The 13,340-nt window shown below is 19.3% G+C and overlaps 2 protein-coding genes and 1 pseudogene across 2 annotated transcripts, besides 1 other annotated feature; 1 reads left to right on the top strand and 2 right to left on the bottom strand.

Moving 5' to 3' along the window:
• Positions 1-242: 242 nt before the first annotated feature.
• On the bottom strand, positions 243-497 carry PRSY57_0419000 (hypothetical protein; the record flags this gene model as incomplete). The annotated part of the gene is made up of 1 exon (XM_012906043.1): positions 243-497. The coding sequence occupies one exon, from the start codon at positions 495-497 to the stop codon at positions 243-245; it is 255 nt and encodes an 84-aa protein (XP_012761497.1).
• A 1,742-nt stretch (positions 498-2,239) lies between these two features.
• PRSY57_0418900 (hypothetical protein) lies at positions 2,240-8,765 on the top strand (the record flags this gene model as incomplete). The annotated part of the gene is made up of 6 exons (XM_012906042.2): positions 2,240-7,288; positions 7,490-7,596; positions 7,715-7,978; positions 8,167-8,249; positions 8,342-8,531; positions 8,642-8,765. The coding sequence occupies 6 exons, from the start codon at positions 2,240-2,242 to the stop codon at positions 8,763-8,765; spliced, it is 5,817 nt and encodes a 1,938-aa protein (XP_012761496.2).
• Positions 8,766-9,160: 395 nt separating this feature from the next.
• Positions 9,161-10,048, bottom strand: PRSY57_0418800 (erythrocyte membrane protein 1; annotated as a pseudogene; the record flags this gene model as incomplete).
• Positions 9,161-10,048: a sequence feature.
• Positions 10,049-13,340: the final 3,292 nt, after the last annotated feature.

Raw genomic sequence — 13,340 nt, 5'->3', positions numbered from 1 at the left:
AACAAAAAAAAAAAAAAAAAAAAAAAAAAAAAAAAAAAAAGATTGGTTATCTTGTAAATACTAAACTAGCCATTATATATACATATATAATAAACCTTCCAACAGTTTTTTCTTCTTAACATTATAAATTAAATATATATATATATATATATTTTTTTTTTTTGTGTGTGACAATTATCCTTAATTATTTTAACGTAGCAATATAAAACATATATATATATTTCTTCCTATATATTTTCAATTTAAAAAATTTTCAGTTTTTTTTCTTTTATTTTGTATCCATATTTGTTCATCTTTAAGCTCTTTCTTCTTTTTTTAATTTTGTCTTCAAATGTAAATAGTCTAGTTCTTTTTTTTTTTTCCCATTCATTCAAAATAATATTTTCAATAGCTCTCTTAATTTTTGTTTGGATTTCTTTTGCATATTCTTCTTCATTTGAAGTTGTACCACCACTTGTGGTTGTATCGGAATTATTACTATAATCACTACAACTCATTGGGGTATGTTATAATATTTTATTATTACTTATTTTTTTATTATTTTTTTTTTTAAATTGTCAAAGTTTTAAGATGATCATATATTTATATAATAATATAAAGTTTATATATGTATGTGTATTAATTTTTTTTTTTTTTTTTTTCCCCTACAAATCCTATATTAATTATATAATAAATAAATAAATAAATAAATAAATAAATAAATATATATATATATATATATATATATAATCCAAACTGAATTATTATGACACCAGTTTCTTAAAAAATTAAAACATAAAATATAGATGACATATATGTATCAACAATGAAAATTGTTATATTTATTAAAAAAAAAAAAATAATAAAATGTTAAACATAAATTTTTTTTTTTTTTTTTTTTTTAAAGAAATAATAAAAGTGTTGTATTGTTTGAAATAATTTAAATTTTAAGGAATAAAACACATACATACATACATATATTTATATATATATATATATATATATATATATATATATATATATATATATGTATTTATTTATTTACAACTTTGTCATGCTTTTTTTTTAGGATTTTAAAATGAGAAAAGAAAAAACATAAATAAATAATTAAGTATATGTTATGAAACATAACACTTTTTATGAAGTGCATGTATAGCTCTTAAAATTATATATAAAAAAAAAAAAATTACATTGTAGACACTTATTAAAAGAAGTTTTTAACCAAAATTAATGTGTATATTTAAAATAAAAACATATTACCAAGAAAATATAAATTAAGTACACAAAAAGGTATTCATATATTTTTATATGAAAAAAATAAAAAAAATTACACTTTTTTTTTTTTATGTTAAAATGGAAGGTGATTAATTCTATTCCCTTTTTTTTTTTTTTTTTAAAAGAGAGAAATATATATATATATATATATATATATATACATTATAAAAGAAAAAAAATTTATATCATGTATATTATATATTTAAAAAATATTTTTCATTTAACGTAAGAAAATATGAAATAATGATAGATATATTTATGGAAAGGTTATCTATAAGAGTATTATTTTTATTATATTAATATACTAAAGGGAATATATATATATATATATATATATATATATATGTCTATAAAAATAATATACTTTTGAAAAGAAAATTTTTTTTTTTAAATTTATAAAGACTTATTGTTCGAATTATGTTATATGTTTTATAATTTATAAAATATAATAATTAAAAAAAATAAAAGCATCCTATATTTATTGTTTTCATTTTTTTTTTTTTTTTTTTCCCCTCGTCCTTTGAGCATAGAAAAAGACAAAAAAATAATTGCGCTCGTTAGTTTTGGAAAATTTTGTATTCCTTCTTAATCTTTATTTTTATGAGTATATTCTTTTTATACACACCTTTTTTGATAAATACATTTATGCATATTTATACGTTGCTTCATTTATATTTAATATAAATAAATAAATATATATATATATATATATATATATATATATATATATATATATGTACATATAATATACTTTATGTAACATATATGTATTTGTGTTTATATATATATATCTAACATCACAAATGATAAGCATAAATATTTTCTCAAAGAAGCCTTTAAATGAAAAAATGGCAATATTTATTATAAAATAAATTTTTTATTTTTATTTTATTATTATTTATTTTTTTTTTTTATTTTATTTTATTTTTTATTTTTTTTTTTATTTTTTTTTTGTTTAAGTTCTATATCCTTTCCATTTCAAAATATGAAAGACTCTTCAACTTTCAGCAAAAATTTTAACACCTTCTTTTTAGAAAAAAAGAAAAGAGAAGAGAATTTAACTAAAGAAAAAAAAGCAAAAGAACAATTTTACGATATAAAGAATTTCAAAGTTAATAGAAACAATGAATTTATGGAAAAAGATATAAACGTAATTATATCAGAAAGGGATATGAAAAATATAAATATAAAAAATAATGAAGAAGACATATTTGAAGTTATAAATGTAAATAGAAAAAAAGATAAAAGATATGATATGATTTCAAATGATAACAATCGTAGTAATAATATACCAAATGAATGTTCTAAAAATATATTTGATGAATCTGAAAAGAATAATAATAAAAAGGAGAATTTACAAGATGAAGTAAAGGATAATATTATAAAAAATAAAAGTATTTTAATAAAACCAAATGATGATATATATGATATATCAAAATTAAATAATTTTATAAATAATGAACCATTTAAAAAACTGCAAGAGTTGAAGCTAAAAATTAATAATAGATATTTAGATAAATGTGAAAATATTTCTAACCATGTCATAAAGGAATATCATAATATTATAAATAATTATATAGATGATATAAAAAGAGAAACGTTATTAAAAATCAATAGCTTAAAAGAAAATATAGAAAATATGTTTGATAGGATAGATAATTATATCCATGAGGTTATTAGCCTTAAAAATTTTGTCAATCAGAAAGAATCTAATCCTAAATATGGATATAACTATAAATGTATAATTTCATATTATGAAGATATACTTTTAACAAATATATATGAAAAAATGATATTAACTAATAATTTCCAAGACAACAATTTTTACACTGTTGTTGAAAATTTAAAAAGAGATTTAACTAACCAAATGAAAAAAAAAATACGAGAAAAAAAAAATATAATTAAAGAAAAATGGAAAAATATTAAAAATACTTTTACACAAATAAATGAAGAAATGAAATTATTCATATCCAATTTTGAAAAGAAATATAATGAATCTATAAATATGATAAATATAGAAACAGAAGAGTTCGAAAAAAAATTAACACAAAATATATATTTTAATAAAATCGAAATAAATAATTTAATTCATAAAGAAAATGAAAATAATAAATTATTCTTTTCACAACTATTAAATTCTTTCAATGATTATATAATGAAATTATATAATTGTATATATACAAAATATTCTAAATGTGAGTGTCTTTTTTTCTTTCATATAATAAATCAATTAAATAAAGAAGAATCGTGCTATGTTTTCTCAATAATTTCTGAAAACTTTATAAAAAATTTATCTAATGATAAAGTTTTAAATTATTTTTTAAAAAGGTTACAAGATAATTATCAATCAATATATAAAAAAAGAATCGAATTACATAAGGAAGATTATTTTTCCAATTTTTTTTTTTTTTGTAAAACTTATGAAGATTTTTATATATATTTAAATACCTATTATGAAGAATATATTAAAATGTATGATGAAATTTATAAACAATTGATATGTTATAGAGATATAATCTTTTTTATTCTCTTCAATTTTGATCAATTTTTATTACTTATTAAAGATGAGGAGCAGAACAAAATGGTGCATAAACAAAGGAAAGGAGGTGTGAAAAAAAGTTCCAATTATAAAAAAAAAGAAACTAAAATAAATAAGAATGTACATATTGTACATGAAAACAATTTAATCAATATTGAGAAACCATTTTATAATACAACTATAATGGATAGTAACAATAATAATAATAATAATATTATTATTCCTCATGTTAATTACCAATTCAATCATGATAACAATATAAATGATAATATTATTATAAATAATGAAACATTAAAATGCGAAGAAGATAATAAAAGTATTTGTAGCAAAGATGATAGTCTTGCAGTCATTAATAAAAATAAAATTACTTTTGAAAAATATATTGAAAATATTTTAAATTATTATAATATTATAAATTTAAGAGATGATTACTTTTTATTATCCTTTTTTCAATTTATAGAAATGTTAAGAACTCATTTACAATTATCCAATATAAATATTGAAAATAAAATGTGTGAAAATATTTTCATGTGCAAAAAGGAAAATGAAGAGTTAAAAATAAACTACTATCTACATTTTAAACAATACAATGAAAATGTAAAAAATTGTTTAAAATGTAAAGATTATATTGAATTAAATAATTTAATAAATATGAATAATATCCTAGTGGACAAATTAAAACAAATAATTAAAAATATAAATGAAAAGGTACAATATTTATGTGATTTTATTGCTACAGATTTAAAGGAATATTCTTCCAAGTTTTTTTTTTCTCTATTAAAAGAAACCAAAATAATAGCTAGCCAAAAAGAAAATCAAAATGATCAGGAAAAAAAAAATAAAAAAAAAAAAAAAAAAGAAAAAAAAGAAAAAAAAGAAAAAGAAAATAATGATAGTGATAATAATACAAAGATAGCTAGCCAAAATGAAAAAATTGAGAATGTAAAAAAGTCGAATGATATACATAATGAAACACAACAATTTATTTTAAAAGAAGATAATAATAAAAATAAGGAGAATGAAATAAAATTAATAAATCAATTTATAAATGGAGAATATGTATATATTTATGATATATCAAATATTATTCAATATGTGTATACAAATTATGAATATAATATAAAACTGTTATTAAAGAATTGTAAGAGTAATAGGATTTCAAAAAAAAACAAAAACAAATCAAAGTTAGAACAGAATAATACAAATATTAATATTCAACCTTTTTGTATATATCACAAAAGTCTGATACAAAATAATATTAGTTATATTAAAAGCCAAATAATTTCAAGAAATATTAAAAAGAAAAAAGAAAATATATCAGAACAAAAAGATGAAAATATTATAGTCCATAAAGATTCGAATGTTTTTTTTTTTTTGTTGCCACAAATATGTTTTGATACATCTATAAGTTATGATAACATTTTATTCAATTTTAATAATCTCAAAGAAAGTTTTCAACCTTTTATAACAAATTATTATGAATATTTCAAAAACATTTTTTTTGAATATTTGTTAAAAATAAAAACAACCACAGAAAAGATAAAATATAGTAATTATTTTGAGCATATAGATGAAACACACCTATGCGAAATATTTAACAAAAATGAGATAATCATAAATCAAGCTTATAGTCAGTTGAAGGAGAAATTCTTAAAAAATAAAGAAATATATGTAATATCTACAAACAAATTAAATAATTTAATACATATGTACAAAAATATTATAAATGATTCAGTAGAAGAACAAAACATACAAACTTGTATCAATAATATAGAAAAAATATTATCAGAAAAAATAGAAAATTTTGATAATTTTTATAGAACATATGTATCATTGTTTGAAAAATTTAATGAGACTTATAATAATTTTATGAAAGAATTAGAAAATATGATAAATAAATTAAATAAAGAAATAAAAAAATTAGAAAAGTATTATGAAATGATTGTTAAAATTGATGGGAAAAATTTTGATAAAGAAGAAATTATAAAAAGAATAAAATGTTCTAACGAATTTGTACAATCTGTTATAAAAAAAAAACAAGACATAGATAATTTGTACAATGCAAATGTTTATATATTTAATAATAAAATCAAAATTATAAAATCAACATGTACCAATAATAAAATTAATATAAATGATGAAGGGCATAAAAAAGTGTCTACAAATAATGAAATGATAAATTATTTATCTATAAAAGAAGAAATAAAAAATAATATTTTAATCTTTTATGTTTTAATTTATCATATTAAAAAAGGTATTATTTCTTATAAAAACGTAAAAAGTAATTATCAAACTGTTGTACAAGAACAAGAGGTAGATGCTAATGAAAAAAAAATAAAAAATGGAAATAAAAATAAAATAAAAAATGACCATAATAATAATAATAATAATAATAATCTTAATGATAATATAAATGTATTAAAAAATAACAAAATGAATATATTATATACCATGGAAAATAAAAATGTGAAAAAAGGAACATATAAGACGAACAATAATAATACTTCTTATAATAATAATGATAATATTATTATATTAAAAGATAAAAATGTGAATTCTCATATTGACTACATAAATATTGAAAACAAATTTAAAGATATACAGAATTGTATTTATAAAATAAATATATTCAAGAAAATAAAAAATATTTACGAATTAGATATCAAATCTAATAATTCTATTGTAAATAATTTTTTTTTTTTTTTCAAGATTTTTCAAAATGTTAATAATTTACTTTTCTCTCAAAATAATAATATTGAAGAATATAATGACAAATTGATCACCTTCGACATGTTTATAAATAAATTAAAGTATGAACAAAAAGATGAAGGTATATTTAAAAAAGAAGAAAATGTTATTGAAATTGAGCAACGTAATGAGGAAAATATAAAAAAAAAAAATAATAACAAAAAATCCAATCATATAAATAATATGTTTGATATTAATAAAAATGAAGGAAATCATCTTTTTAATGTTAAAAAATTAAAAGAATATAATAAACAGAAAAATACATATGAACCAAAAATCTTTGAATACAAAGAAGACATTCAAACTTATATAACAAGTTCTATTATCAATAAAAAATATTGTGATATTAAATTTTTTTTATATATCTGTTCATATATTATTTACTACATTTGTAAGGTTCTCCAAATTGATGATTATAATAATATTATGAAGGAAAAGAAAGAAAACTCTCAACATTTATTATACATATCATATGATATGTCTTATATGATATATAAAAATCATATATTAAATGAAAAGACTCCGAAAAATAATATAATACAAATTCAAAATATAAAGATAAATAAAAAATCCATGTCTTCATTTATATATTTGCCAAACCATTTATATTATAAAATAGAATTAACTAATTTATTTCAATTTGAAAAAAAAATTATATTTGATTTATTTGAACAATTTTTTTCTCAAATTATAAGTTTACAGATGTTTGATGAGAACAATAAGAATTTTCAAAAGGTTCAAAATGAAGTAAGTTTTGTAGTATAATATAATGAATAATTAAAAAGGAACAGTATAACGTAATAAGTAAATGAATAAATAAATAAATATATATATATATATATATATTTATGTGTGTGTTCCTTTGTTTATTAATAGTTGAGACTTATAAATATCGTTCATTTGGTGAATATTTCTTATTTATTATTTTTTTTTTTTTCCACTTTTTAGTATATTAATGACATTTTTCAGCTAGCTATTTATTTAAAAGTTTTATCAAAGAAAATTAGCTATTTTGTTTTTTTTCACATTTATGAGAATTACGAGAAATTAAGCAAGTAAATATAAAAAAAAAATATTATGTGTAATAAAATATTGAAACACATTAATTTGATACACATATATATATATATATATATATATATATATATATATATTTATTTATTTATATTTTAGAGATAGAATTAATTATTTGCAAATAAATTTTATGAAAACATTTGATCAATTAAGTGAAGAAATAAAAATTAGGGATGATAATCCTAATAGTATTACAAGAAGAAAAAAGGAATTAAAAAAACTATTTGAACAATATGTTCTGAACATAAGAATTATATTAGCAAATCTTTTATATTCTTTTTATGAACATTTATATAACAATTTTATATTTTTCATACATATTTTAAATTTAATGCCTTGTAATTTTTCTTTACTCTCGAATAAGTAACATAATTAATTTAATGATATGACATGATAGTAGACAATAATATATATATATATTATAGTGTTAACATACGATCATAGTAAAATAATAAAAATTAAACGATACAATTATATATGTAGGGTATTAATTTTATATTTTTAAAATGACACAATATATATATATATATATATTTTTTATTTTATTATAGACATAATGAAGATAACATTAATGATAGAAGCAAAGAAGGGACAAGTTTAATAAAAATTGAATATATAGATAATTCCATAAGTTGTAAGAAAAATAAAGATTAAAAAAATAAATATGTGCATATATATATATATATATATATATATATATTTATTTATATGATTAAATTTTTTTAGATGATTTAAATGATATAATGAAAAAAATTAACAACGTATATAATAATCTTAATGTAGAACCCACAAAAGGAAAAGAAAAATCTAATGAAAATTATATCACAAATTATAAAATGTATATGAATATAAATAATGATATATTATATATGACCTTTCATTATAATAATTCATATATTGTTAAAAAATTAGAAAAGTTAGAAGGAAAATAAATAAAAAATAAAATAAAAGGAATTAATTATATATAAAAAGGAAAATATATATATATATATATATAATCTTTTTTTTTTTTTATTATTTATTTAGAAAAATTGAGAAATATATGACAAAGTTTTACACACATGTAACAAATATTCTGGATGAAAAAAAAAAAGAAATCATAAAAATTATTTCAAACGATAAAAAAATAAACAGGAAATATTATGAGTAAAAACATAAAATATTTCATCTTTGTCAATTTAATATATTCTTTCAATTTTTGTATTTTAATAATAATCATTTATATATTTATATATATTTAATATTAATCAAATATTATATATATAGCATGAAAATATTTAATGTCAAAATAAAAAATATATCCATAATTTAATTTTTTTTTTTTATTTTTATAATTATTAAAAAAAAAAAAAAAATTCGTTATATATATATATATATATATATTTGTTATATTATATATTCCATATATTAGATATGAGAATATGTTTCTCATTTAATTTTTTTATTAATAGATTCACTAAAAACATTCCTTTTTGGATCCATATAATTGTCTTCATTGTCAATTAAACGAGATCATATATTTCATGATAATTATTTTTTATATCATTAAAAATTGTAGAAATTTTCCAAATGACCGTCTTCATGTGTTACATTAGTGGTTACCACATTATTATTTTGTTTGTCAAAATGTATATCCATAGATATATTTGTGCGTAAATTTTTGGTTTGTAATCCATTATTTTGGTGCGTTGTAATACCAATATATGGCATATTTGTTGATCCAATATTATCAAGGGGGATTTTTATGTTTGAATGATCATATATATTGTTTGTACTAATGATATTATATGTTTCATCATTAATTTTATGAATATCATCAAGAGTTGATGGCGGTGTATCCAAAAGATGTTCATTATGTTCCATATTCCATTCTTCATACAATTTGTTCAATCGTTCGCTATCATTCCACTTTTCGCACATATCTCTATGTCTGTCTAGCCATTTGTGATATAAATCTATTTGATTGAGTATGGGGTCATCATATATTTGTTTGGCAACATTATATGTACCTGTACTTTTTGGATTTTTGGTTCCAAATAGTTCGTTTTCTTTTCTTTTCAACACTTCATCATAAATATCAATATGTTGATCACTGTTTAATGAATCATTAATTAAATCTATTCCAGTATATAAACTATTGTCCTTAAGAGTATGAGTAATATTAGAAGACATATGTGTGTTTATTGGAACATTCCAATCAATATTATAAGTAACTTCTTCACGAGCACTATCAAGAAATCCATCTTGAATGGATGTAATAAAAGGTTTTTCATCATAATTATCAAAATATAAAGTATTAGGTTGGGTATCCATATAAATATTATCATCTAATAACTCATTATTTAATAGTAAGTTAGGTCTTATATGAGTTAAATATTGTGCAGTAAAATCCTGTTTCAACTGATTCCATTCATTATCTGTAAGTTTATTGGTGGTTGTGTCACCACTTATTGTGGTATTATCACTACTTATTGTGGTTGTGTCATCACTATATTTGTTCTTATCACGACTTATTGTGGTATTATCACCACTTATTGTAGTCATATCACTAATAAGTTAACCATTAACTATACCAACTTGAGCCATATCACTACATATTTTCGTCTCATCACTACTAATATCGTAGCTTTTCACTATTTTTGTCCTTACATTCACTATATTTGTTCTTATATCTACTAATGTTAGTCTTATTGTTACTATTTGTGGTTTTATATTCACTATATTTGGTCTTATGTGTACTAATGTTAGTGTTATCTTTACTATTTACGGTCTTATCACTAATTATTGTGGTGTTACATTCACTATATTTGGTATTATCACTACTAATCGTGGTGTTATCACTACTAATATCATATATTTGTAGTAACTGTGGTATTACATTCACAAATTGTGGTATTATCACTACTTATTTTCGTCTTATATTCACTAATATCGTAGCTTTTTACTAACTGTGGTATTACATTCACTATATTTTGTCTTGTATTCACTATTTTTGGTCTCACAACTACTTATTGTGGTATTATCACCACTTATTTTCGTCTTATCTGTGCTAAGGTATCCCTTAACCATACTAATATTAGTCTCATCACTACTAATATCATACATTTGTAGTAATATTGGTCTTATATTCACTATTTTTCGTCTCATCCCTATTAATATCATGCATTTGTAGTAACTGTCGTATTAGATTCACTATATTTGGTCTTATCTTTACCATTTTAACCCTTAACTATACCAATAGTAGTCTAATTTCTACTAATATCAGACCTTTTCACTATATTTGGTATAACATTTACCATATTTGGTCTTCCATTTACAAATTGTGGTTGTGTCACCATTGTTTTTTGTCTCATCCCTACTATTATCGTAGATTTCCACTATATTTTGTCTTAACTTTACTTTAGTCTTATCTTCACTATATTTCGTCTTAACATTACTTACTTTAGTCTTATTGTTACTATTTTAGGTCTTATCACTACTAATTGTAGTTTTATCTCTACTAATATCAGAACGTTTTACTATATTTGGTCTTATTATTACTATATTAGGTCATATCTGTAGTAATGTTAATCTTATAATTACTATATTTGGTATTACCACTACTTATTATCGTAGGTTATCACTATATTTGTTATTATATCCACTATATTTGGTATTAGATCCACTATTTTTGGTATTATCACTACTAATGTCGTAGGTTATCACTATATTTGTTATTAGATCCACTATTTTTGGTATTGACACTACTAATATCAGACCTCTTCACTATATTTGTGGTATTATATCCACTACATTTGGTATTACATTTACAATATTTGGTGTTACATTCACTAACTGTGGTATTACATTCACAAATTGTGGCAATATCACCACTATATTTCGTTATACGTACAAAAAATATGTAAATCGATATAGTAGATACGAATAATCGATATGGAAGATACCATAAATCGACATCGAAGAAATAGTGGATACGAATAATCGATATAGTAGATACAAATAATCGAAATGGTAAGTACCGATAATCGAAATAGTGCACCGACATATGCAAAAATTATATATATATATGTATATGTATATATGTATGTATATTTTTATGTTTGAGGAATACGTATGCTACTATATATATGTATATGTTTATATGTATATATATGTATATATGTATGTATGTATTCTCATATATATATATATATATATATATATATATATAACATTAAATAAATATAAATTTTAAAATTCTTATAATTATTAATATATTAAATTTTTTTTTATCTTCTTGTTACGAAAATTTTTTATTTTTTAATTCTTTTTCGATACGTTCTTCTTCTCGAAATTATATCTACCTTACATTACATAATATGTCATATATAATATTATATATAATATATTATATATAATATATTATATAATATATATATATATATATTTTTTATAATATATATAATAATAAAATAAAAATAATAAATATTATATTTATAATGTATTATTATTTTTAATATAATGGAAAATATAAATATAAAAATATAACTATATATATATATATATATATATATATATATATCTATATATTTATGTAGAAATATGATAGATAATATAGATAGATAGAAACGGAACGACATATTTTGTCTCTATTTTTTTTCTTTTTTCTTTTTACCTCTAATATTTATATATATATATATATATCTATATATATTATAAATTAAAATATAGTCAAAAAAATATACTAACATCTTGTATATATAATTTTATGTATGTTTTTATTTTTGTATTTTCGTATTTTTTTTTTATTCTGATTTATAAATTTACTAAATAAATAAAACATAAAACAAAATAATGTAATATATATAAATAAATATATATAGAAATAAAATATAATATTTTTTATAAAATATAATATTTCTGAATATATTTAAATTTATTAATATATTTTAATTTTTTAAAATATATATATATAACTAATAATTATTATTACATACATATATATATATATAATATATTATAATATTACAACTATTAATATATATAAAATATATATATACATACAAACCCACAATTACATACCTACATACATATACATACACCCACCAAACACCACTCCACAATACCACCACTTACCACGTATGTATGTATGACATCATGTAGTGCACGAACGATATATAAAAATGGTGGTGACGCAAGTTCGTCCTGGTGGAAATGTTGAGGATGAAACCGCCAAAAATATATTTGATAGGATAGGGAAGAAAGTGTACAACGAAACAGTGAAAAAGGAGGCTAAACAATATATTGAGAAATTGAAAGGAAGTTTATCAAATGCAAGATTTGAGGACGCTCCAACAGATCAACAAACGCCTTCTGGTTCATGTGGCCTTGATTATAGATATCATACTAATGCTACTAACGGTAAAAGTTATCCATGTAAAGCTGGAACAGAAAAACGTTTTTCTGAAGTACATGGCGGTGAATGTGATGAGAAAAAAATAAGGGGTAGTAATGGTAAGGGTGAAGGAGCCTGTGCGCCTTATAGACGATTAAATTTATGCGTTAGAAATTTGGAAAATATCAGTGATTCTAAAAAAATTAATAATGATACCTTATTGGCAGAGGTGTGTCTTGCAGCCCTACATGAAGGGGCGTCAATATCAACTGCTCATGGACAATATCAACTAACTAATTCTGATATCAATGCCAATGTATGTACTATGTTGGCACGAAGTTTTGCAGATAT

The sequence above is a fragment of the Plasmodium reichenowi genome, chromosome 4 (assembly GCF_001601855.1).
Source record: "Plasmodium reichenowi strain SY57 chromosome 4, whole genome shotgun sequence".
NCBI lineage: Eukaryota > Apicomplexa > Aconoidasida > Haemosporida > Plasmodiidae > Plasmodium > Plasmodium reichenowi.
This window is presented reverse-complemented; position numbering and strand designations above follow the sequence as displayed.